The sequence below is a fragment of the Condylostylus longicornis genome, unplaced genomic scaffold (assembly GCF_029603195.1).
Source record: "Condylostylus longicornis isolate FDR11 unplaced genomic scaffold, ASM2960319v2 ptg000080l, whole genome shotgun sequence".
NCBI classification, from domain to species: domain Eukaryota; kingdom Metazoa; phylum Arthropoda; class Insecta; order Diptera; family Dolichopodidae; genus Condylostylus; species Condylostylus longicornis.
Window position 1 is genome coordinate 2627347 of NW_026578048.1, and position 27716 is coordinate 2655062.

At 24.5% G+C, this 27716-nt stretch overlaps 4 protein-coding genes across 5 annotated transcripts; 2 read left to right on the forward strand and 2 right to left on the reverse strand.

Annotated features, from left to right (window-relative positions):
• Positions 1 to 1312: 1312 nt before the first annotated feature.
• On the reverse strand, positions 1313 to 4706 carry LOC129612998 (protein unc-45 homolog B). Its single transcript, XM_055526873.1, has 2 exons — positions 3186 to 4706; positions 1313 to 3115 (listed from the first exon to the last, which is right to left on the reverse strand). The coding sequence occupies exons 1-2, from the start codon at positions 4468 to 4470 to the stop codon at positions 1539 to 1541; spliced, it is 2862 nt and encodes a 953-aa protein (XP_055382848.1). The 5' UTR covers positions 4471 to 4706; the 3' UTR covers positions 1313 to 1538.
• A 1133-nt stretch (positions 4707 to 5839) lies between these two features.
• Positions 5840 to 18081, forward strand: LOC129613070 (ras-related protein Rac1). The gene is made up of 2 exons (XM_055526987.1): positions 5840 to 6171; positions 15754 to 18081. Exon 2 carries the CDS (start codon positions 15923 to 15925, stop codon positions 16499 to 16501), a length of 579 nt encoding a protein of 192 aa, XP_055382962.1. The 5' UTR covers positions 5840 to 6171; positions 15754 to 15922; the 3' UTR covers positions 16502 to 18081.
• On the reverse strand, positions 8868 to 12145 carry LOC129613068 (serine/arginine-rich splicing factor 3). 2 transcript variants are annotated; one of them, XR_008697290.1, is made up of 2 exons: positions 11028 to 12145; positions 8868 to 10192 (listed from the first exon to the last, which is right to left on the reverse strand). XR_008697290.1 is itself a non-coding variant. In XM_055526986.1 (1 exon), the coding sequence occupies exon 1, from the start codon at positions 12007 to 12009 to the stop codon at positions 11215 to 11217; it is 795 nt and encodes a 264-aa protein (XP_055382961.1). In that variant the 5' UTR covers positions 12010 to 12145; the 3' UTR covers positions 10933 to 11214. The 2 variants fall into 2 exon arrangements, 1 of the variants encoding a protein (XP_055382961.1); XM_055526986.1 differs by lacking the exon at positions 8868 to 10192 and having other exon boundaries at positions 10933 to 12145.
• Positions 18082 to 21724: 3643 nt separating the features above from the next.
• LOC129613071 (ras-related protein Rac1-like) lies at positions 21725 to 22318 on the forward strand. The gene has a single exon (XM_055526988.1). It carries the CDS (start codon positions 21737 to 21739, stop codon positions 22316 to 22318), a length of 582 nt encoding a protein of 193 aa, XP_055382963.1. The 5' UTR covers positions 21725 to 21736.
• The last annotated feature ends 5398 nt before the right edge of the window (positions 22319 to 27716 follow it).

Genomic DNA, 27716 nt, shown 5'->3' on the forward strand with positions numbered 1-27716 from the left:
TACATAAAATTTCAATTGTATATTTACTATAAAATATTAAACTCTTTAAAATAAATATTTATTAAACTTTCAATATTGAATAACCAAATAAATAATATTTATGCAATAGAATTGAATTATTATCATAAAATTTTTTTAAATTATATTTATTATTTAATTAACACCGAATTGCTATATTAAGAATTTCAATTCTAAAAAAGAAAATTGATTCTGAAAAACATGCATATACGAGTATATGCAAAATACATGCGAATTTCTTTTAAATTAATATTAAATATTTATATATGTTGTTTTTTATTTTTTTTCAAATTTAAGTTGAATGTCCAATATCTTAAGATCTTGTATCTTTAAAAAATTTCCATAGAAACTAGGTTTTTTTTTTTAAAGTTTATAATTTTAAAATACTTATGTTGGTTTCTATCAAGTGTTAACTACATTTATGTACGTGTATTTCAAAATAAATTTAACAGTTTCGCAAATAATTATTTTGATAATGACAGTTAAAATTTTATTAACCCTTGTTTAGAATTATCATATTTATAATAAATTATATTTATAATAAATATCCATAATATCAATAAATCATATTTATAATAAATATCCTCATTCAAAATTATTCCATTAGATTTATGCATGTGTATATATTTCGGAAATAGACTTTTCAATTTAAATTTTGTTTAAACACTTTAATTTTGAATAGACTGCATCAATTAAGCCATAATCATTGAATATTTTGGATGATTCACAACGTGTTTGCCTTTTAAATTATTCAATATATAAAATATTACAATTAAATATCAGAACTTTATTTCACTTTTTGTTTTTACAACAAAATTAATAAGCTCTTATAAAACTAATGGCTTGTAGGTTACCTTTCACACAAATTATATTGCTTAAGTTTTTTTTAAAAAATTATTCAAACTATCGTTTGCGATTTTGATAAACAATTTGTCCAAAGATAGCATTTTCAGAAATTTGATGGCCTTGGGAATGGAAATAAGTAAACATTGTCTTTTACAGAACGCAAATTTTCCCAAAATTCAATTTTGTATATAAAATTTAAGTATTTAGTCCTTTAAGACATGTGTAAATATTAAGTCTTATAAATAGACGAAAAGACGAAGGGTAAATACGAAACTAATAAGCGTATTTTTTTTCATTGAAACTGTACTAAAATGCACACTCGTTTTTTTGCAGAAGATTTAATATTGTATATTTAATTACGGTTTTCTGGATCTATGTCTGTGAACTCGAATTTAAGGCTTTGCAAAAGAGTAAGTTTGCAAATTGTACCTACAAATTAGAGGATGATTATTTTTTTAACATGTCTTCACAAATATAATAAAATTCTGAATAATTTTATTTTTTATATTTTTACAACAGTGCCAATAAAAAATTTTGTTAATATAATTTAAGTACAAAATCAACAATTTCACTGAATTATTAAAAATAAATTTTTAAAACTAACATAAAGATCAAAAACAGTAATATAGAAAACATTATTATATTAAGGCACTTTACACTGTAAAAAGTCTTTTTTAATCCATTTCATTAAATTCGTTCAATTCTGCCAGTCTTTCAGCTTCCTTAAATATATCTGGTATAGGCGCATCATTAGATTGGGCAATAATATTATAACGTTCTGCTGATCTTAAACATTGTATTGATATTTCAACAGCTTTTGTTCTATCTTCATCTTGCAACTTTGATAATCCCATTAATAATTCTAACACGTCTGTTTCCATTACCTTTCTGGCAATTTCTTCATTTGCATTTATCATATTTAAAATGACAACTAAACCACGATGTTGAACATCAGGACTTGGATTTGCAATTAGTGTATGCAAAACATCTAACCATCTTACTGTATCGAATATTTTTTTGCAACAAATTACACTTTCTGAAGTTAACATTGCTAAAGCTCCTGAAGCGGCTTTGGCTGTTTCTTCATCTTCACTTTCACATAATAATGCTAGAAATTTAACACGATCATTTTCGCCTTCATGTAGTTTTACAACTTCTTCAGACATACATAAATTACAAATGCACTGCACAGATGCACGTATCAAAAACTCGTGGTCTTCCATTAAATATGCTTCAATTTTAGATAAGCCTTGCTCTGTCAATATTCGTTTACGAACCGATTCACCCATTTGGGCTAAATTACATAATGCCATTAATGCTTCAAAATTTTCCAACGCAGTGCAATCAGGATGCAATAAATTAAGGAGAGGTCTTATAACCTCCAGACTCCTTTGACCAGGAAACGCTACCTCTGGATTTATAGTTATTCCAATTCGAGCTAAAGCTTGTGATGCATGCCTTTTTCCTTTTTCAGTACCATCTAATGACATAGGAAGTAAAGCCTTAGCTCCCCCATCTTGAACAACTTTCCCACGCAATTCTTGCATGCTACATATTGCATTAAAAACTCTGGCTATCAATTCTTTTGAATTTTTACTATCAGTTTTTGATAAATTAACTAAAGCTGATGTAATTCCATTGTTACAAAGAACATCAATTCGTTTGTTAACAAAGTCCATGTCATCTAATTCATGCTCCTCTGGAATATGATGCTTAGCAAATTTAGCCAGTTCAATCATTTCAGGCATCAGTTCTTGTTTTTCATAAGCATTACACAAGTTTACGAAGCACGTTACAACACCATACAAAATGGATTCTCCACCATTTCTTGCCAATTCAATCAATGCTCTAATAGCTGGTATATCTTCACATAATTTTTCCTTAACTTCTGCATCCAATGTTAAATATGCTAACCCATCTGCAGCCCATTTTCTAATGTCTTTATCCTTTCCAGGTTTGATTAAAAATCTTCTACACGCTTCTGCCATTTTTTTTGTGGACCCGTCGGCAAAGGGCCTTATCGAAGCATCTGTACCACCATAACTTCCTAGTTTACATAAACCAACAAGTGCTCGTACCCTAATAGCTTCATTTTTCGAATTGTATAATTTTTTTAAAATATCTACAGCCATATGCATCATTGTTTGGGCTTTATCTTTCTTGGAGGTCGCAGCAACAATACATTCACAGGCTACCTTTTGTTGCAAAGCATCATCATCTGATGCCATTGCCAAAATCATTTGCAATACACCTAAAACAATTGTATGAATTTTACGTGAATGCAAAGTAAAGATAATATCTCAATTAATTATTTTATTTACCATCTCTTGCCATAATGCTATTACCAACATCCAGAGGACCATTTAATAAAGATGTAATAGCAACCGTTACGCGCACTTTTGACTCGAAATCTGGTTCCAATAATTTTTCCTTTACATATTCCTCTATCTGTTCCGTAAATTTTGCTCTCAATTCATCATAATACATACATTCATATATTTTAGCTAAACAAACTGAAGCGACTGATCTTGAATTCTCCGTAATGTCCATTGCACTTTCATATTTATATTCTTCCAACTCTGAACAAACTTCCATTAATCTGTACAAACCACGTATTTCAACTAAACGCTCACCCCAATTCAATGCACTATATTGGACGTTTCTAGATAAAAGTTCCATAATAGCATCTCTAGACATTCCGGATATTAAACGATCCGTAATAGAATAAACCAAACACGTTAGGATTGTATCTATTTCTTTAAAATATTTTTGGCACATTTCTTTATTTGGTTTACTTTCTACCTTATGATCCATTCCAGAAAATGTGTTTAATATTGTTTGTAAACAAAATTGTGCAGCACTTATGCGATCAGCATTTTTACTGTTCAAAACTTGGAGAAACCAAGGTATACCGAGACTTCCAATAACCACTTTTGTACGAGGTATATTTTTGTTACAAATCTCACTAATTGTTCTTATGGCGTTCAAGTAAATTTCTTCACACTTCTCAGTTTTTGTCAAAGCAGCTATTTTAGGAACAATCCCTTCCTTTTCTAAACATTCGGCACCGACTGGTTCACGAGCCAAAACTAAAATATTATTCATAGCACTTTTACGTTTATCGACTGGTGAATTTAAATCAAATGCAATTTCACACATTTTCTTAACTTTTGTTGACGTTTTTGCATTTTCTGTTGCACGATCTTGTACTATAGCGTGAAGTTTTTTTAACATTGGTTGAACGGATTTGTTATTTGGATCCGCTTTCCATAAATCTACAGCATCTTTATATGCCTCTTCGTATTTTTGTAGACTTTCATATGCTTGAGACCGCCTAAACAGCGCTTTAGGATCATTTGGAGTGATTTCCAATGAGTTCGTACAATCAGTTAAAGCTGCCTCATAATTGTTCTTCTTTAAATGGGCGGCTGCTCTATTCTTATAATATATAGCCAAATCCTTATCTTTCATGGATGACCTCAATTTTATAGCTTTACTGTACATTTCAATTGATTCGTCCCATTTTTCATTTTTAAAAGCTTCGTTGCCTTTTTCTTTAAACTTAGTTGCTTCTTCCATCATATTTTCTGCATCGATATTGCCCATTTTTTTTTAATTTTTTTAGTAATTTTTTTTTTAATGAAGTAACCTCTTATGTGTGCCTCTCAAATCAATGTGCTTTCCTTTTATATTGTCAAAAAATATGCGAGAATTTTCGATATTTTACACGATTTCGAAGAATTTAATGTTATTATTATTTGGATGAAAATCTATTTTTAAAACTTATTTATTCCTAAAATAGACATTTTTTTGTAAACAAAAGTTGATGTTTTACTGTCAAATTGATATGTTCTGCTCTCACAACCAGATGAAAAAATTTACGAGTATCGATATTTAAGATTTAGGTTTTCACATTTACTTTTCCATAAAGGCAAACATCATCTTTACTTTTAAATCGGCACCACAAGTTATGTGTCACAGTAAGAAAACTGCAATGGACGCGGTATAGATTGTCAAAAAATTGGTTTTATGTATTAAAATAAATACTTTTTTCCAAAGATGATGCGTTATAAGAAATAAATCATTTTTAATATTTATAGTTCAATCATACTTTTACAACAACAAGTGTATACCGTTTTTTTCATTTTTTCGTTCTGTTTTTGCAAAACTACATTACTGATTAATTAACAAAATCATATTTTGCTTAGTTAACCTTTCAGGTCGGACGTGATTATTTGATCTTTTAAAATTTTCCTTAATTGATCAATGAAAATGTCAATTGAAGAAATGAATATAAATGTAACACATAAATAACTAAAACTAAATTTACAAGTCACCACACACAAAATGACCTAGTTGTATTTAAACGACTTTTCTATGTATCAATTCTTAGAAACAGTAATTTTCATAATTTGAAATTAGTAATTTTGCAAATGATTTAAAAGTCATTCAAAACTATAAAAATAAATTGATGTATTCAGTGTAAAAAAGCACTTAAACTCTTTTCATCACTTGAATTATTATTCCTGCAAAAATTCTCTGAAGGACTTGAAATAATATCATCATCTTTTATTTATGTGAATAACGTATGTATGTATATTCATTCCTATACCTGTTTGTATATTGCCTCACGGTCACGTAAATGTTATGTTATAGACTAATGTTAGAAAAGAAACCTTCAGTTAATCGCGTTAAAGTAAATATCGTCAATTGCTAAAACGATTAAAGCATTTTAATTATATATATGTATTATGATCAATGGATTAAAGCAATTTAATTTGCTTCACATACATATTTTCTGAACTGAACGCACGCCATACCATTTTTGTCGATTTATATTTTTGCTTTAAAAAACAATATTAAATTTAGAGAATCGAAAGTATGACAGCAAAATATAAGTAAAAATTCGACAAAATATCCACGATCTCTTTCTTTCTTACAAATTTTCATCAAAAAATAGAAAGACAGACGACAATAGGCCAGCGTTGCCATAGAATATTTTTACAAAGATTAAAAGTTACACAGTGGTTTCGAAGTAAAAAAAATAATTTTTAAAATAATTTTAATTAATAAACTTTTGATAAAAAAAAATAATTAATTAATAATTTTTTACGTTAGTTGGTTTGAAATTTTATATTTTATAATAAACTAATTTCACTTACTGTGCTGTAGTTTGGCAATAATCTAACCAACTTTCTGAACACTACAGTATAGTTATATAGTAAAATCATCAGCTATTTCGTTTCAATGAGATTTTTTTTTCATTAAAAGTGAATAGTGAATAATTATTATTATATATCGTTAAGAGTAAGTAATAAATTGTGAATATATTTAATTGAAAAAAATTAAAAAACAAATAAAAATACTAAAACAATAAAATTTGGGCATGAAATATATTAGAAAGAAAATGTTTATCAGTGAATAAATGAGTGTTGAGGGCGTCAAATGTATACTTGACTTACATATCTTACTTTTTAAATGAAAAATTCTTATATATATAACCACACTCCTAAATTTTAGTTTCATATTAATTAAAAGTTATCTTATCTCTTATTAAAACTTACATATCTATATAAATGTATACATATATTAATCTATAAATAATTAAGTTTACCAATACCCTATATGTTCAAAATAATTAAAATTCTCAAGGTTAATGTTTACTAGACACTAATTTTCTATAAATGGTCATCGAATTTTTATAAACTTCAACGTTATGGCTTATAAATGTAAATGATAGAAAAGTGGATTAAAAATAAATACTATTCAAAAAGATTTAATTCTTTATAAATAAATAATTTTAATGATTTGCGTCTTAAAGCCCTAAAAAAATGCATATTTAGGTATAAGTACCTACCGACTAACCTACCTGTACATAATTACTAACGCAGGAAAAAAAGCAAGTGTATTTTTTAAACATCCATCCATCTCTTTGTAAAAAAAAAGAATAGCAAAAATACGAATGCAATAATAAATTATTTGTATCCGTCATTATTACTCATGCAATCATTTTTATTGTTTAGATGAAAGACGGGTTGAAAGGGGCAGGTTTATTAAATTGAAATCAATTATTCAATTGTCAATTTAATATTCATCCACTTAGAAAAAAAATACGCATCTCATATAAGCAAATCTGAATTTTTTATGTTTGCTATCGTAAAGATAAAATACCAATCAACAAGTTATGAACTAAAACAGAAATACTGACGTATTCTAACGAATATTTTTAAAAATTCTCTTTAGGGGGCTTTTTATCCTTACTCGAACTGTTTTTGTTTCTCTTTTTATAGGGCGTGTAGCGGCTTCACTGTTTTTTGTTTGATATTTCTACTTTTTTATATGATTATATTATGTATGTATGTACATGCATGGGAAATTAGCACTTATATATGCAGTATGCATATGTATGCCTGTATATTAAAAATTAAATTAATTAGAGTTGTTATTATCTGCCTATTTACGTTTACATTTTGTAAATAATTTTAGAATTTTTAATAAGTATATATGTAGCCATTGAATGATAATCGTTAAAAACCTACCAAAACAGATAAATAATTTATTTCTAATTGTAATTATTATCAAATTAACTTTACAAAATGTCGTAAAGATAATGACGTCATAAATAACTTGGTTTTGTAGAAAAAAAATAATTTAACAAAAAATTTGCATACATAGTTATGTATATACGCAAGTGAATTTGTTATTAATTTAGAAGTTTTTTCATGCTCCTACGCAGTCAAAAAGCAAAAACAAATTTCGCTTATACATATGAATTGTTACATACATACCTACTTAAGAATTCTTTTGACTTAAAGAATCTTTCAATTTAGATTTTAAACTAATCTCTCAACGTTTATAATCTCGTATTTCAAGTTGTGTAGAAGCTTTATCATTAAATATGTACATATATGTAGGTACCTTTCCAGAGTTTTCGTTTATGTACGCTGCGCTGAAAGTTATACATTAGAATTAAAATATCTAAGTTGCAGCGTTAAACAGTATGCAAAAACTTTAGCTAAGTTTTTTCTGTTTCTTTCTAAGATTCTGAAACTTCTAAATAATCAATCGTTTGAAAATAACAGAAATGACATTGTTTATGAAATTGTATCCACAATTTTTCGCCTTCCAATTCATTGCATAACGCAATTTTAACAAAATATGAAGACTTAAATAAAACTTACTTTAATAACCCTTGAATATCTGAATCTGCCATTTTGAAATTTAAATTTTTTTTTGAAATTTCGTGAGGCAGCAAGAAAATTAAAACTACAGGTCTGCGCTACATTTCTAACATTTCTTTAATACAGATTGAATTTCCGAATGCACATTATTGCAGCCAGTAATTTCCGAACGATCTATATTTTCAGTGTATGTAGCGTGAATCTTCGAACATACTACGAGTACAAGCTAGAACTTTATTTTTTAGAACTAAATAAACGAAAACGTCCAAGCTACATATTAAAGCTAAAATTCGCTTTTTCAATTCAAAATAGTTTTTTTTTGCTTAGTTCTACTGGTCTGCATTATTAATTAAAGTATTTATATTTAAATTTCAAAACTCTTGTTCGATAAACGTATACTAAGTAGTGAGTAGAGTAAAGTTTTAAAGTACTAAGTAGTGAGTAGGGTAACCGAATTTTAGGTAATTTTTTATCAAAATATGTGTACAGGTAGTTATTGTCAAAATAAAAGTAACGCCTTTTACCGATTTTTTCTTTACGTAGGTTCAGTTAAACATTTTTCTTTTTTCAAAAATAAGTGAAAAATTAATTTGTATGAGGGTTGAGGAGTAATGATGTATATTTCACCTTAATTTAAATTTGCTGTATTTTTGATGTACTGCACTGTATTTAATTTAATTCGTTTCTCTAATTCTTTTCGAATCAAGTTAATGTATATTCTTATTCTCTTCCGAAATTGTTAAGTAATTTATCATTACATACGTGTCATCGTTTCATTAATTTCCTCTTCCATATAATTATTAAAAATGATTTTTATTTATTTCAAAAATTTTTCATATTTAATTCCAAAAGTAAAGCTTACAAATCATTTTTAAATTAATTTACTTACATAGTATCTGCCAAGATGATCTATTTTTATGTGATAAATCCATACAATAATTATTTAATTCCTGTTAGGATACTGAGTCAGTACTGTTGACACACCAATCTAGCTAAAAACAAAAAAAAACATGCAAAATATTTAAAAATTTTTTTTTATCCCTCCAAACTTAAACCCGCTGTTTAAGAGCATATTTGAGATCTTATATTTTTTTTAAAATAATTCTCGAGAGAAAGGTGCCATATTATACTCTTTTCTACATTTTTGGTAATATAAAATAATTGATTATCAAATGTTACTTAGGATTAGTTAGTATGCATGCACACATATGTACATACTCTATTTAGTGAAATTGACTTAAAAGAAGTGAATAAAAGAAAACTTACAAAATTCTATCCCCTTCAATACAATTTCTTTTTTAAATGTAAGCATATTCAAATTAGAATTAATTTAGAAAACAAATTTACAAAGCTTTTTCCAGAATGTTTTAGGAAGTAAAATTGATTAAAATTTCAAAATAATTTTTTACTATCACACTACGGGCACCTCGTGAAATCTAAAATTAGAAATTTTTTTATAAAAAGCCCTTCCCAAAGATCAAATATTCCGTCATTATTCATTGTTAGCATTTGCTATTTTCTACAATATCGTTATGTCGTTAAGACACATAATCTCAACTTAGTATTCACACTGTTGTATCTCGAACAATGATGTTCAAAATATGTATTACACAAATGAGTATGGCTTTCGGTGCTGAAGTAGAAAACATGTAGGCATTCACAATTACCAGCAGATATCAGTTGCTTACTACGATGATTTGCTTTGATATTTTAAATAACTCAACTTAGATGAAGATGAACTGAACGTGATACTTTTTTACTTTTGAATTCTTGTTATATTGGATCAGATGAGAACTACGTAAAATTGATTATTCTCTGAACTCTAGATGTGAATAACTGATTCGGTTTTTGGACCAGATGTAAACTATTGAACACAGTATTTAGTTTTTTTTTGGATCAGATGAAAGCAACATATAAACATGATTTTAGATCAGATGAAAACGGTTTATAAGCTTGATATTGGATCAGATGAAAACCTGGTATTTTACTGGATTTCTGATTCAATTTTATAATTATTCAGATGAATATTCGTTCAGATGAAAACTTTTGTTCAGATGAAGAACCCTTGATCTAATACTGATATTTTTATACATTAAATCTAAATTCGATGTTGATCATGTTTTGATTCTTAAATGTTCGATAAACAACTGAAATAAAATAAAAATAAAAAAAAATTAGTTGCCAGTTGTAAAGAATTTAAAAATATACTTGAATGAGAATGAGCTAGATTTGTTAATTTTAATGTATACAAATTTACTAATTATTAATTTCTAAATTATCGTAACAAAGTTACAACATTTTAAAACGCGATTGTAATTTTAATTCATAACTAGCTCTACTAATCATATAATTTAAAATTAGTATTTTTTTTTTTCATAAATTTCGGTATTTTTTATATTAGTATAAACAGGCAACATTCCGAATTTATCAACTATCTTATTGTTGTTGAGTCATAAATTTATTTATTTTGATAAAGCAATTTAAATTAAAAATATGTATAGAAATTTTTTGATATACGCGACTATAACTAAGTTTTCTTTGAAACAAAAAACAGAATTTTTTTTTTTCAATTATTTTTTGTGTAGAATTTTTATCCTTTTTAGGTGTTTGTACATAAAAAAATCAATATGCCATCCAATTGTGCTCTTTACATGAATAATGGTACACGAATTCAATTATTGAGTATAATATACATACGTGGTTATATGTGCACACAATTTAGAAATGAATTGTAGAGTAGATATAAAATATATCTAAAGATGGCTGGCACAAACAGAAAATAAAAACCGATGAACAAAATATTTTTTTATGCTTTTTCTAATTCTACAATGAAATATAAAATACAAATAATTAAAAATTGATTTGATGAAATTAATATTGATTAAGATAATTTTCACAAAACTTTATTTTCAGAATTTTTTTTCATTAACTTTTAAATATTGATTTCATACTTATTTTTCACTTATATAGAAGTTTAGATACCATTTTGAATTTGTGAATGATTATTATAATTGAATAAATTTGATGTTTTCTTTATGAATTTTCTTGTCGTCATTTGTTAAAAATTAAGACGATATTTGAAATTGAAATTTTTCTTTCATTTGCGAATTACTCGCAGTATTTAATTTTTTTCTTTGACGTCCTTCATTTTTTTCGCAACATTTTTTCCTTAATCTGTATTGCGTCCAGTTCTAGACCTTGATCTAGAGTTACGATTCCTCGAATTACTTCGGCTTCTTCTACTTCTCGATTTAGATCGAGACGAGTTATAACGACGTTTGCTGCTGCTTCTATCGCGGTCACTTCGTCCGCTTCTTACACCACCACCTCCTCCATGTGGAGATTCGTCACCACTATGTTGGTGAACTTCACCATTACCATTAGCATTTTCACGAGATGAACGGCGTTCATTACTGCGGTTTGAACTTTTCATTCTGGAATCATTACGTGAACTTTTTGAGCGTGAACGAGAACGCGACCGGCTTTTTGATCTATCTGATCTAGAGCCAGTACGTGATCTAGTACGACGATCTCTAGAATATGAACGTGAGCGACTACGGCTCCGACTTCTACGACGACTCGATGGTCTTCGGCGTCTGCAGTCTCTTGCGTAATGACCGCGTCCACCACATTCATAACATTTATCATCTGGATTAAATGGACGACTCCGTCCTGAACCACGTCTATCACGACCTGAGCCAGCCAATTTTCCCGTAGATAGTTCAACTCGAACCCTTCGCCCACAAATATTTCGTCCATCTAACCCCCGTACAGAATCTGCGGCATCTCTTGCATCTTCAAATTCAACAAAAGCAAAACCAGGTGGATTTCGAGCTATCCAAACACTTCGTAGTGTGCCATAAGCGCTAAATGCGTATTCCAACTCATTTTTCCTAGCATTATTTCCGAGGTCTCCGACATATACTTTTCTATCGCTCGGATAGCGAGACATACGCTTCGACATTTTGTTTTTTGTAAAATATAATTCAGTTTTATTAAGATAATTTCCTAAACAAACTTTTTACCTATTTTTCAACTTCTAAACTCAAAAAATGCAAAATTTATACTGAAAAGAAACTTGATTTTAACAATGCCGAAAATTCACAGAAATGAAAACGATGTTAACGCGACAAACACAAACATCAAAGAAAAAATTACACACATCTAAAAATTGTGGATGTGTGCACGAATAACCATACTAAAAATGCTACAAACACAATTTAACGTTTAGATTTTTTGTATGTATAATTTTTTGTCGCTGTAGTGTAGCTGGTGAACGAGCATTGTATTAAAAAATTTTTGAGGTTATGTGTTCCGCCGTAAAATTAAAGCCATTATTTATTTTCAATAAGTACACTAACAAAATTTTCAAACGCAATATAAAAATAGATTTTTTTTTTGGTTCACATCGGTTTTTTTTTCTTGAAGGTTTGACGTATCCTTTAAATTAAATTATAAAGCAACACAAAAACAAGATACATACATACACTATTTTATTTTGAATGTACAAATATACAATGTCTATTAGATGATGTTAACAGAGTGCAGAGTAGCTAAAAAATTATTCTTGCAATCCAAATCTTAATATTTTTTGAGAGTAAGAATTTGTTGCATTTATTTTTTTTTGGAAAAATTGTTGAATAATTCAAATATAAAAACCATTGAAAATAAACTACAATCTGCTTAAATTAATTAACCATTCGTTGAATATTCATGGAAATAGAAAGTCGACTTCATCATCAGATCCTGAGGACCTCATTTTGTATCACTAACCGAGTATTATAGAGTAATTTTGTTTTAAGATGATAAACTTTTGCCAATTTGCTCCTTTTTTTAATTTTTACTTAAAAATTAAAAAAAATTATTCTTGAAAAAAATTACATACATGTCTAACTCTAGTGACATAACAATAAAAAAAATGTTGTTTATAAAGCGACTCCAATTCGGTTTTGTTGAAGATGAATATAAAACTTTTTATATTTAAATTTATCGGAAAAGTAGGAAGCAATTTTTTCCAAAATTTCTTAACGTAAGAATCAGGCTATTATGAAAATTCACTAAAATTCCATAATTTTATTATTTATCACAGGCACCGTTTTCAATTATTTATCAACTATAATTTTTTAACACACTGTATTCTTTATTATTGCTTTGAACTTTCCATTCTTTTTTTGAATTGGGAATATGCAAAATACATATATTTTTGTTGTAGCGTTGTAGTTTTGAAAAAGTTTTCACACATGCATACATCACCTAATAGTTTTTGAGTGTGTGGTGTTCACAAACACTACTATATTTTGCGCCTTCGTTTTTCGTTAAATTTTATTGCTAAAATTAGGTATTCAGTAATTGGTACTTATGCATGTTTGTATATGAACATGAAATTAAAATTATTAATGTATAGTGAGGTTAAGTTTTATTTTTGATACCCTGTTATAGTTGGATGCTTCACAAAGCAATTTTTTTTGTTTTGGTGTTAATTTGTTATTTTCCTGGAAAAATTTTTCCTTAACTTCCCTATTGCGAAAATCAAATTAAATTAATCTTTAATCTAGCTGTAATGAAAAAAATAATAAGTTATATAATAAGTCAGATCGTTTTTGTATACAAATTAACTTTTGCGCTGCACATTATAACAACATTGTATAAAGGGTAGCAACGTAACAATGCAAATTTGTTTAGCATCCAAAATTTATTTCTATGCTAATGTAATATGTATACTTGTCTAAAGGAACCATAGAGCATGAATTAAATATATACATATTTACTCAGGCATATATTTTTATATCTTTTGACAAGTTGTCAACTTTTATTTTCTTTTAACATGTTTTAGAACTACCAATAAATATTTCTAGAATGGATTTGTGTAATCATCTGTAATTTTGTACTTCACAAGGTCGTTCACGTACAAAGTGTTACTTGTTATTTTTCAATGATACGCAGTTACGGGAAAATTAAGAATGATTTAAAATAAAAAACAAAGATTTGGGTGCCTTTGAGTTAGACATTTAGCACTTCATGAAATTAATTAAGAGAGTTATGTACATATGTATACATATGTACATACATATTTCAGAAAAATTTTAAAGATCTTTTCCAGGTATATATGCACACATAAAAATATCTTATGTATAAGTGTATACTATTTGTACAATCTGCTCGCCAAATTTTAAAATATGTTTTCAGTTCAGTGGAAATACGACAAACCAAATTTAAGTCGGATCTGAAATAGGATTACTACATACATACCTGTATAAAAACTTTCGTTAAAATTCGCGTAGAATTATTAAAAAGCCAATGTTTCTTATATTTCTTCCTTATATGTATTTCTTTTTCACAAAATGACAAAAATGACATCTGTATATGTAGCAGTTACACACAGTGATACCTTATATAAAACGAAGTAAACCGGTAAAAATACCAACTGCCTAGCTTAACATATTTATCAACTCTTTCGCACTTTGCTTTGCAAGCATACTTCTTAACCACAAATTTTTTATACAGTATAAAAGATATACATTATACGTGAAAAAAGAAGTACATTCACGCAAACATATAAATAATTATTAAATTTTGTACATGACCACGCATATATAAACCATCTACCTAATAATATAAGGCATATGGGTACCCATAACATAAGGTAGAAATCTTTGACTTCTATTTATATTGAATTTATTTGCAAATAATATGTAGCAAAACATGTACATAAATAAATAATTAGTTACAGAAGCATAATGTTCAGCGTTAGTGTTGCCACTTTGACTAGTGCATTCCAAATTAGAGCCACTTTGCACTTTTCAAATCGTTCTGTCGATTTTTCTTTTACTTGCTGAACACGTACTTATTTGATCTTTTTTCAACCTGAATTTCGACTTTAAATTTTTTATTTTATTTTTTATTTTGGAGTTTTTGGTTGTTTTATGTCATTTTAATAGAAATAGACAGCTCATGATTCAACGAATTGTAAAAATTTTAAGAAAGTGAAGCAGAAAACAAAAAAAAATTTAAGCTCGTTGTTCATTTAGTACGTATTGTTTTACTAAAGTATACTTGACTTCTTTTTTTTGTATATTGAGGAAATAAATAATGAGATGAGATTGAACTTCATCGCAGGCATACCTACATAAGACTTATTAAAGTTTTGCTTACTGTGTGCGATTGTAATGAGATCGTATAACAGTGTTAATACGAAAAATGAAAATATTTCAGCCAATGCTAACTGACTAGGTAGGTTAAATGCCAAAATTTCTTAGGTTAAAGTCCAAACTTTGAGCAATTATTTCGTCTTTCATTCATTTTTTCATTGTCGATAATATTTACCGTTATATATTTAAAATTTATTTAACAGTATTTTAGAGAAACTGGACTTTAAATTTTGATATTTTTTTAAAATTACATTTCTTACCTTAAATTTGGTACAATCCGTAATTTGTTTTTTTTTTCTTACCCAAAAGCATTTTTTCTGAATAAATCGTAAGCCACCTGCAATTCTCTTTATATGTATTATCTTTGGATAATATATATGTATTTATTTACACATTTAGAACATACAAAAGTATATTTTCCAATTTCCACTGTTTAAACAACAATTTATTTTTAATTATAAAATATTTCGAAGCTAGACTTACATTTTATATGTGTAATACTTTTAACAATTAATTTAAGACATTTATTGATGCAAATTATCTTTTATTTCTCGTTTTAGGTTGGAACTTTTTTAAATATTCAAGGCGCACATTGTCATCAATTATTGATACATATTCAAATCAATTATATAAAAATTACAGTTTTTTGTATTTAAAATAAGACAAATAAAGTTAAAACTTAATTGTTACTAAATAAAATTAAAAAAAAAACACAAAAATAAAGAAACAATGCAAGCCATTAAATGTGTTGTAGTTGGTGATGGTGCTGTCGGTAAAACATGCCTACTAATAAGCTATACTACAAATGCTTTTCCTGGTGAATATATACCAACTGTGTTCGATAATTATTCAGCAAATGTTATGGTTGATGCAAAACCTATTAATTTAGGTTTATGGGATACAGCTGGTCAAGAGGATTACGATCGTTTAAGACCATTATCATATCCTCAAACTGATGTATTTTTAATTTGCTTTTCATTGGTAAATCCTGCATCATTTGAAAATGTTAGAGCAAAATGGTATCCTGAAGTACGCCATCATTGTCCTAGTACACCAATTATATTGGTTGGTACTAAATTGGATTTAAGAGACGATAAAAATACTATAGAAAAATTGCGTGATAAAAAATTAGCACCAATAACATATCCACAGGGTTTGGCTATGGCGAAAGAAATTGGTGCCGTAAAATATTTGGAATGTTCAGCTTTAACACAAAAGGGTCTGAAAACAGTTTTTGACGAAGCTATCAGATCGGTACTATGTCCTGTTTTACAAGCAAAACCGAAACGTAAATGTACATTAATATAAAATTTATTCAAAATAAAGAATAAAATGTGTAAAGCCAATTAAAATTGAATTGAATTAAAAAAATAATCTTATAATAAAAATGGAAAAATTAAAGTAACTATACAAAATACACACAAAAAAAGGAAATAATTAGAAAAATAATTTCTTGAAATAAAATGAATAAATATTTATTCACAATATCTTATTCATAATATTTCTATAATAATGCAAAATTCATATATTGAACACATATTAAGAATAATTAAATAAACCGAAAACTCAAAATATTTGTAAAATTATTGCTCTGAAGTTGATACTAACATTTAAGAAAGTTTAAAAGAAAATTTTTATTTGTCAACAAAAAATATTAAAAAAAAAAAAAAAAAATGAGAAATTTTTTTATATAAACTTGCATATATCAAAAATTGCAAGTATTAAAACTTCAACACTACAAAAATTTAATTATATTATATATTAAATATATAGTAAAACAAAAATTAATTATTATATATTATACAGACCTTTCCAAATTTCATTATAGTCTCACTTTCATTTTTATTTTTAACCGATAATTTTTTTAAAATTTAATAAATAAAGTAATTTTTTGAATTTTAAGAAAAATCTTTTTAACTCAAATTAATTCATATGCTTGAAAATATATATATATATATATATATATATATATATATATGTGTGTGTATATATACATATATATATATAAATTATGAAACGTATCATAGATATAGTTGAACTTAACTCAAAATCTTATAAAACCTACTTAGCAGATAATCATGTAATATTAGTAAAGTTTTATCAATTATACTGTTAAATCAACAATTTACAATAAGTAAAAGTGATGGTGAGAACAATATTTGGAAAGGTTCAAAATAAACTATGGTCGTGAATTTTTTTGTAAATAAAATATTTTTTTTTTCTTTCATATTTGCGCTTTTATAACAGCATTTTATTAAATATTATGTTAATTATTAAAAAAAAAAAAAGAAAAGAAACGCAAAAATATAATTTTATTAAGCTAAAATTTTTTATTTTTATTCAAAAAGAAAAAATATATATTTGTAGGTAATAAAATTCAAATTTTTATAATTTTTAGTTAAAAACAAGTAGGATTAATTTTTCTTTGTTTTTTTAAAAAGGAATTTCTTTTATTGTTAAAAAACGCCTAATAATAAATAAACACAAATGTGTTTAATTTACACAAATATTTTTTCTTTAATAACGATATAATCAAGGTATATAATCAAGGTTTTTAATTATTTTTTTTTTCTATTGCATAAATATTTTTGAAATAGTAAAATCAATAATTTCTATAAGCTTTTTTAAAATTTTGCCACCATAAAAATGAAGTATAAACTAAGTTAAAATATGAGTTCTTTCAAATATTTATTCAAATCAAAATTAACAACTGCAAATTGGAATTGACATCTTCAAAGAATTTGTTATAATAATTTGTTATTGAAATGAATAAATATTTCTTAATGGTACATTAAGAGTAAAGAATTTCTAAATACTTTATATTAAATCTCGTATATCGGAGACGTATTTATTTTTTATTTAAAAGAATAACTTTCTTGTACAACTTTATATTATTTTAATTCTATTAATTTTTTAATTAAATCTAAATTATTTTATATATAGAATATAATATATAAAATAATTTTATATATTAAATTATTTTATATAATAAACACACGCTTTTCAAATTATTAATATTTTTGGTTCATTAGTTTAGTTTGATTAATTTTATCATTTTTTAGTTTTATTACTTTTCAAAATTGTTTTATATTGTTGAATAATTAGCAACTTTTCATATAAGTGGAAGGTATTAGAAACTGTAATAATTATATGTAAACTTTATTGAATCATTGAAATTTCCTTATTTTTATCAATGTACCAAAAATTCATGTCAAAATTGTAGACTTTAGTGAAAACTTTATTATAGAAAGGACTCGGTTCATTCATTTAAATGATAAGTTGGCCAGCACAAGATTATTGAAAAACCGTTATTGGACATATTTTAATAAAACGTTTATACAAAAACGTTATGACAAATTTATTGTTAAAAAATATTTCGAAAAAGAATATAACTACTGAAAAATTTAATTGATGAAATAGATATATGCATAGTAATAAATTAATTTTTTTTTCAATTTAAAACTGATTTGTTTATTAACAAAAAAAAAACAAATTTTAATAAAATGTTTTTTAGATTATATATACAAATGAATTTTTTTACATAAGGCATAATCACACCTTCAAAGTTTTTTTTTTAGTTATAACTACATTAAATTGGTTGTTTAGGAATTAAATATAAATATGTACACTTTATATGTATGTTTGTTTAGTTTTATATTTTATAATTTTATTTTTGTTTCTAAATTATCGTCAAAATTTCTTTGTTAAAATCTGATTATTTAAAATAATTAATTGTAAAATAAATATGTGTAGAAAAGGAAGTAAATTAAAAACGATTTGTTTCAATTCACATAAGCAAGCAAATTTTTGTATAATCTATAATAAATTGTATCTTAGTGATTACTAAACAAAAATAAAACATTTATATTACTTCAAAATCTTGGACTTTAAATATAATATTCAATTTCTTTTTTCCTCTATTTAAATACATATATTATATATATAATAATAGAAATTTTTAATATTACTTTTTTTTAGTATTTATGTTAATAATAATAAAATATTAACATAAATTATTAATAACATCTCATTTTCTTATAATAAATATATTTATATTTTTTTGAATTAGTTTCAATAATAATATTGTATCTGTAATTAAAAAGAAAAAGTTTATATTAATTACGGCATTTATTATTGTTAATTTTTCCTTTTTGAATATTTCAAAACAAAATTTTAATTAAAAATTTATAAAAATAAATACAAAGTTTTACCATCAACAAGATTAATTAAAACGATAGTAGTTAAAGTAATCATAAGGATTTATAGATTTTTAATTTTGATTTTCTATTTAATTGCTTTTTGAAGTTATAATAAAAATAAAACAAATTTTATGAGTTCTTAAACGTTTTTTTAACGAATTTTATTTTTAATAGTGAATTTTAACATATTTTCACAATATGTACATAATAATCAATATATTTTAATATTTATTCAACTACATAAATTTATTTTAAATGGTATAAATCATACAAACTTACGGCATAGTAAAATTTGCTGTAGATGAAATAATTTTCAAGTCCATTAAATTCTTCCTCAAGAAGTTTGAAGTCCTTCGCTACACTAAATTATATTTAGAATTCGATTTAATAAAAATATCTTGGTTCTTTAATTACAATGAAAAATAGGAAAATAAACTAAAATCAATACATATAAAGTGTTTCAGTTTTATAAAAACAAATTTTTTAAGTTTAAATATTAATCGTTATATATTTTCTTTAAATGATTTGGTCTAAATTTAAAAAAGAAAAAAAAATATTATATAAAATCTTACACATTCATATACATAAGTTCAACTTTTAAAATCTAATTAAATTACATTAGTTTTTAATTTTTTTTTTTTGTAGATATTTAAATAAAAAAATCGTTTGCCAGGACTAAATACACAAAATTTGCACAATTTTTGTTTTATCTTTCAATTTTCTATTTATCTTTAAATTAGAAAAAAATTGTTTTTTTTTTAATGTTCTTACAAAATAAATAAGCTAAAATGAAAGTGGGACTAAATTTCATATTGTCTTCTATTGTAGTTAATTAACGAAGAACTATTATCATTTTTTTACTTACTTTTTACATAATTTTACTAAAAATTTTATGTGCTGTAATTAATATGTAACATATTCATAATAAGTATATGAATTAAATTGTAATAATTTGTGTAAACCCACTAATTAACACCTTCATAATATATATTTTATACAGGTTCTTATAAAAATTACAAAAAAAATTTAACAAAATATAAATATACACTATTGATAGAAAAAGTTCAGTTAATTAAACTTCCTGAATGTTTTGGAATAGCAAATAACTGAAATAAAAAAACTTCCAAAATTATGTTAAGAAAAATTATATAAAAAAAAACTTAGATAAATGGATTTAAATGTTTTCTATAGTTTTTGATAATATCTGTTGTATCTAATGCGTATTATTTTTGCCAACTTTTTAATACTAAATTTTAGTTTTACATATATATATATATATATATATATATATATATATATATATATAATTATATATATATCTATTATATATTTTTTTTGCTCTATAATGAAAATAATAAAAAATAATCATTTTTATTTAATAAAAAAAGTTGTATTAATTATATTTTCTTGTTGTCTTTTATATTCTATATTATGTATATTCTAAAATTTATTATTTTTATTAAGAATTCTCTTTTAAAATTGATCTTAATTATTTCGTAAATCAATTGAACATTCTTTAAATCTTCGCGACATGATCTTGGCCTAAATTGTTAATATATCTGAATTGATAGGGTCTTCTAATATTTGTTGTTGTCATTATAGGTCAACAAATTATATTTTTTTAATATAAATTGAGATACAAAAGCATTACAAAATTTTACTACGCACTTTTGATCAAAACAAATTATGAACGTACATGTATACATAAAAAGGTGCCTATGTTCTTAAAAATTCTACTTATTTTAATTTTCAATAATTTAATAAAAATTTAAAGCTTTTTATATTTTGAGGTGAACCACTAAAATACCTTAGTGGTTTTCTTGATTTTTCCACTGTTATAATAAGACACTACATATTTGTAAAAGAAAATTTCCCAAATAATACTTTTTTTACGTTAACTGTATAATTTCAATTATTTTTCCTACTTATATTTATATAATATATTTTTATATTTTACAGGTTATTCATTAAATATTTAAATATATTCAATAATTAAAAAAAAAACAAACTGATTTCGTATGATATTCATACATAGTTCCATGGAAAACAATAGGACTAAATTTAGTTTTGAAAATTTTAATACAATTGAAGGTAACACAATCCGACATTTACGTTTATGAACTTTTGAGTAGTAAGACTTTTGATTTTTGTAAAATAATTTTAGTTTTTACAAATATTCAGGCTGCATTGATTTTAAATCGGTAGTTATTTTAACATAAAAATATTTCGTGCCCAATATTAAACATAATCGAAATTCTAAATTATTGTATTAATTAAAATTGATATATTATTGTTCACGATTATATTAATAAAAATTAAAAAATTAAAAACTAAAAATATAAAAATGCAATTTATAAAATGTGTTGTAGTTGGTGATGGTGCTGTTGGAAAAACATGCCTATTAATTAGTTATACAACAAATTCATTTCCTGGTGAATATATACCAACTGTATTTGACAATTATTCTACAAATGTTATGGTTGATGGTAAGCCAATTAGTCTTGGCTTATGGGATACAGCTGGTCAAGAGGATTACGATCGTTTAAGACCATTATCATATCCACAAACCGATGTATTTTTAATATGCTTTTCATTAGATAATCCAGCTTCATTTGAAAATGTAAGAGCGAAATGGTTTCCAGAAATACGTCATCATAAACCGAATACACCAATTATATTAGTTGGTACAAAATTAGATTTGAGAGATAATAAAGATGTTATAGAAAAATTACGTGTAAAAAAATTATCTCCAGTAGCTTATCCACAAGGTTTGGGAATGGCAAAAGATATCGGTGCTGTTAAATATTTAGAATGTTCAGCTTTAACACAAAAAGGTCTTAAAACAGTTTTTGATGAGGCGATCAGATCAGTTTTATGTCCTACAATGAATAAGAAAACTAAAAAAAATAAATGCACTTTATTTTAAGTTTATTTTAATCAAAAATTAATTTTGAGAATTTCGTAATATATTAAAAATGTATATTACTATTATAATAAATTAAGAATATTAAAAAAGTTTCAAATAATGACCATTTTAAATTTTAATTAATCATTATTTATTTTGTGTGCTTAATAACTAGATGATTACGAATTGCAAATGCAATTTTTTTCAATAATCAGACCAAATGCAAACATTTTGACGCAATGTTGGTAGATTTATGTTCAATCTAATAATTAGTAATCTAATTCATCTAATTATGTTCAATCTAACAGTTAATAATGTAACTGGGATGTGACAATAATGTATTCAGAATTTTATCAAGTATCTATATAATATATCTATAAATAAATAGATGATTAAAACTTTTTTAATATTCTTAGTTAATTTCGCACCATTTACTCCAATAACATTTGTTAATGAATATACGATAATAAAAAAAATAATACGATATATTACTTTATTTGAAGCTTGTTGGAGAGAAAATATGTATGTATTTATGAAAATGAATACGCAATGTTGCGGTTTCACAATTATAATTACTTCGAAAATCATATTACTTTGTATATAAAAATTTTTAATTAAAGAATTTATTAAAATGATATTTTTTTATAAAATTTAAATCAACCTGAAATAAATTGTTAATCTCATTTAATTTTTTTTTTAATACAATAATTGTAAACCGCCGAACATGATATTCAATTAAAGGAAATTTCATTATTTTAATGAATTAACAATCTTCAATACTTATATTATATATATTAAAAATACATAGGTTCATTTAATTAATCTCTGATTGAAATATATTAGAGATTCTATATTATAAAACTAATATAAATCATTCCAAATCATTTGAATTCTAGTTTTAAATTGCATATTGTTATAGTGTTAAAATCAATTCAATTTTAGCTATAAAAAATTATTAAATATATAAGGGTAAAATTAAAATATTATAGAGAAAACTATTAAGTTTTTATGTAAAATGGTGTAAGTTTATCTTACCATAGAACTATAGAGCTTATACCCCCAAATGTATGATTTAAATACTTTTGAGGTTATATTACATGAATGTAAATATGCTCTTATTTAATGCCTCTTCGGAAACAAATAACTGTTAAAAATATTCACTATTTTAAGTTGCTAGTTTTTTAGTGGGTTACAATTGCTAACTTTAAATTTTAAACAAATAAAGTTATGCTTATTATCTCAACAAATTGAAAAAGTCGGAAATTTAAAAGTTATAGAATTTATATGGCATATAAATGTACCCACAAATATAATATTAATAAATTTTAATATACCTGCTACCAAACTATTCCAAAAATAATATTTCACATTTTTTCTTAATCGTGGATCAATGAAAATTATTTAATAATCTATTTTTTTTTTTTTTAATTTTTAACATTTTAGAAATTTTTTTATTTTCCATATATAGTTGCTGACTATAACATAAACTATGACAATATTTTAACAAGATTATTTCCGAAGGAATTACTCAAATTTTTCTCTTTCTCTCTTTTGTACAATAATAATTTATTATACCTGATATGTAAATTTTGGAAAAAAAAAAGTGAAACTTCATTCTGGAATTTATTTTGAAAAAAAAAAAATCAAAATAAAATTCAAGTTCAAAGACATAATTTAAATTTTTGCAAAAAAATAAAAACATGATTGACGTCGAATTTTTTAAAATTTAAAAATTTGCAATTTTAAATTAATTGCTACTAAACAATTAATGTTGACAATTAAAATTGTAGATTATCCTTTTAAATATTTAAAATTCTTCTCAAATTAAACAATTTGAGAAAAAAATCGTCTATTAAATTTGTTCTATTTATTCGTACTATTATACCAAATTGTGTGTTTATTTCTCTCTCTTAAAGGATTATGCATATGAAGGTCTTACAACGTTCCTACAATCAATATCCTTCTAAGAGGAAAACATTATAGGTTTAATTATTTTTTCATTCTTATTTTGAATTCTGAAATTATTTGCGTTTTTATTGAAATTTTTCTTACTATCCTATAAGTATGCAACAAAAGTATGAACGAAAAAAATTCAAGATTTAATTATACGTAGTTTATTCGTTTGAATATAAATAGCCTAGCTAGAGCTATGTAATTTTTAACAAAATATTTAAAAAAAAGGATATTTTTATTTTATTTTATAATTTTTATCATAAGATGACAATTTATCTATATTAGAATTTAAAATATAACTACAATAAATGAAATTTTGTATAATATTTGCGTCAATACGAAAAATTTGACAATGCCACTAATTTCTCCAATATATAAAAATTTAATTGTGCAGAGCTAGTAGATATAGCTTAATTATAGCTACATGTACATGTATATATATGTATGTACTTATTGTGCATCCAAACCTTGTACATAACATAATAAAAACTTATTAAAAACTTATTTAACAATCATTAATTTTTATTCGAATGTATTTTGTGGTTTTTCTTTTTTGAAATTTAATTAAAAATTACATATAAAAAAAAATCGTAAATAAATTTATTAGTTTTTACCATTTTTTCACCTTTTATATATTTTTTTTTTTCAAAAAAGATATTTTTAATTTTTTCTTTAATTTATTGCAGCCACAGTAAAACTTCTTCTTTGATTTTATTTTACAATACGATGCAATATGTTAATCTTATATTGTACATATATATGCATGTTTGCATATATATAGATTTGTGTAGATATGCAAAATTAATCAAAAGAAACTATAAGTCATATAGGTTATTATGAAATGTCCCTCAAATGCATCATAAAATATCGCTATTTAAATGAATATAAATCACAAATAAAAAAAAAAATAATATATTTTTTCTGTTTAAGAAATAGAAATTTATGGCAAAAGTATTTCCAATTTTTTTCTCTGCTTTTGTTTTTTTTTTTTTTTTTAGAATTGGCCTTCATTTATATAACAAGATTTTAATGTGTTTGATATAAATTTTAGCAAAATGGAAACGGTGTTTTTATTTGTTTATTTTTATTCACTTTTCATGTCTAAAAAATTAGGGCATTGAAAATCTTGCAAAAATTTCCAGTTTAAAATTCATAAAAATTTTAAAAAACAAAACAAAGAAAAACATTTTTTCTTTTAATAATAATATTGAAGTTTTGGTTAAAAGTATTTTTTAATGTGATAATTTATATATTATGATTTTTTTAATTTTATTAAAAAAAGAAATCACACAAATTACTTAAATGATCGCAGCTGTTTCCTATTGTGAATTGATGCATTAATAAAATTCACGGGTGCATACTCAAAATATCAAATTATGAGATTAATTCTTCATTAAGTTTTGCATTATTTGGTTATTAAAATTTTTTCCAGATATTTTAAGATTCCGTGATTAAATTAAATAGAATTTATTAATTTTAAAAATCAATTGAATTTATTTTTTTATTTAAAGCAAACATTAACACTCAAAAGCTATTTAATTTTTAGTGTCAAATCATTTAAAAATATGAAAATTTCAGGCAAGCGAAAATAATTAAAAAAAAAAATTTAAAATTTTTGTTCATATGTCCTGTTTGTCGCTTATACGTAATTCATGACTGTCACGTCTATCAAGAGAGAAAAATTTAAAATTTCTATAACTTAATGGATACTGCTGCGGATTTTTATATTATCTGACATTTGTATATTTTTCACATTTTAAAAATTTCCTTCCAATTATGTATATAGATTTCCAAGATAATGGAGGAGCAAATTTTTGATTATTCACTATACGTGTAAAACATACTTCGCTTTTTGAATTCAGTAAACATGTTTTTAATGGACCATTCGAATTAACCGTTTGGATTCATATTTTCCTAGTAATGTAACAGGAAAGAGTCGAAAGTTTTAGTAGAAAAAAAATGTTAGTTTTTACAATAAAAAAAAATTCCTCTTGCTCGACTTTCCGGAAACCAGAAATATGTTCTATAAACATTTCTATATTAAATAAAGAACGTGGTATAACCATCTGATGAACTATTTAGAAAATAGAATATTATAACCATTAGTTTTTACAGTAGTATAACAGTATTTACGACAAATAATAAAAACTTTTCGAAAAGTAAAACAAGAAATATGTTCCTATATGCCTTAATAGAATTAAAAATGTATAACAACATACAATAAATCTATTTTTTTTGCTAGCAAAGTTTTTTTAATTTCCTACTTAATATACTACTCAATATACTCGCGTCATTATTATTATACATACGCACCATTTAGAAAATAACAAATATTTTGCTATATTATAAATATTTTGCTATGCTATATAACAGCCGAATGAATTTTTGAAATTGGACACCGCCACAAGGTTGGCATCACAGTTAAGTAAAAGTAATAAGGTTGGTACTCGTATATAATTTATGTGTGAATTAATTTCATTTATAAAAGTAATAATCTGATCCAATTTTTGATATTTTGATCCTACAATATAATTAAATTATTTGAGCGTCATGAATGTAAATGGTTTGGCACTTTAATATGTCATAATATAATTACTTTAATTGCCGCATCAAATGAACAAATTGTATAAAAAATATTTTTTGTAAAAGAAAAATTTCATTACCAATTCGTGTGAAAAAATTTATCTAAATAATTTTGGAAAATAAAATTTTTGATAATAAAATAAAATTGAAAATCTATAAAAAAATTTTTAATGTTTTTGTTTTTTTATTTTAACAATATTATTTATCATTTTATATCGGCGTCACCAAAAACTAAATGAAAACTAAAAATTTTATGTTATTGCAAAACTATTAATTTTATATCTTCTATAAATCATAAAATTAATTAACATATTCATAAATAATTCAGTAATACTATATAAAATAACCATAAAATGATATAGAAACATAATTTTTTATTAAATTATAAACTCTTTTGGTTTAATAATTTTTATTAATCAATATTAAATTTAACTAAACGTTCATTAAAATGTCATATTATTGGCGTTGTATCTCATTTTAATTGAATTAATGTTATTTTTTTTTTATTACTTTGCTTATATAATTATTTAAAATTATTTTGTGGAACATAAAAAAAATTTACTTTTGTTTTAATTCAATACACTCGTTTAAATTAATCCATTTGTGTTTTAAGACAATAAAAATTTCACTGAAATAATTAAAAAATAAATATTGTAAACTCGTAAACGTATATAGATGGCGTGTATGTAGACTTCTATAACATAGACAGTAATACTTCGATAAATGAATTTTTAATTCAACAGCTGTTTCCTTTCAATTACGCATCAATTTTGAAAAACTTTAAGTATTTACAAAAGCATTTACAATTTAAATTATTTTCGAAGTTGATTAAGTCAAAAATTTGGAAGGGGGGGGGGGGGTGTCGTAAAATAATCAATAGAGA

What these genes read in the sequence shown, in the direction of transcription:
- LOC129613071 (XM_055526988.1), top strand. Translation starts at nt 21,737, where the DNA reads ATGCAATTTATAAAATGTGTTGTAGTTGGTGATGGTGCTGTTGGAAAA.
- LOC129612998 (XM_055526873.1), bottom strand. Translation starts at nt 4,470, where the DNA reads ATGGGCAATATCGATGCAGAAAATATGATGGAAGAAGCAACTAAGTTT. An exon ending in TAGCATTATGGCAAGAGATG is followed by an intron (nt 3,116 to 3,185) that starts GTAAATAAAATA and finishes CAATTGTTTTAG; the next exon opens with GTGTATTGCAAATGATTTTG.
- LOC129613070 (XM_055526987.1), top strand. Translation starts at nt 15,923, where the DNA reads ATGCAAGCCATTAAATGTGTTGTAGTTGGTGATGGTGCTGTCGGTAAA.
- LOC129613068 (XM_055526986.1), bottom strand. Translation starts at nt 12,009, where the DNA reads ATGTCGAAGCGTATGTCTCGCTATCCGAGCGATAGAAAAGTATATGTC.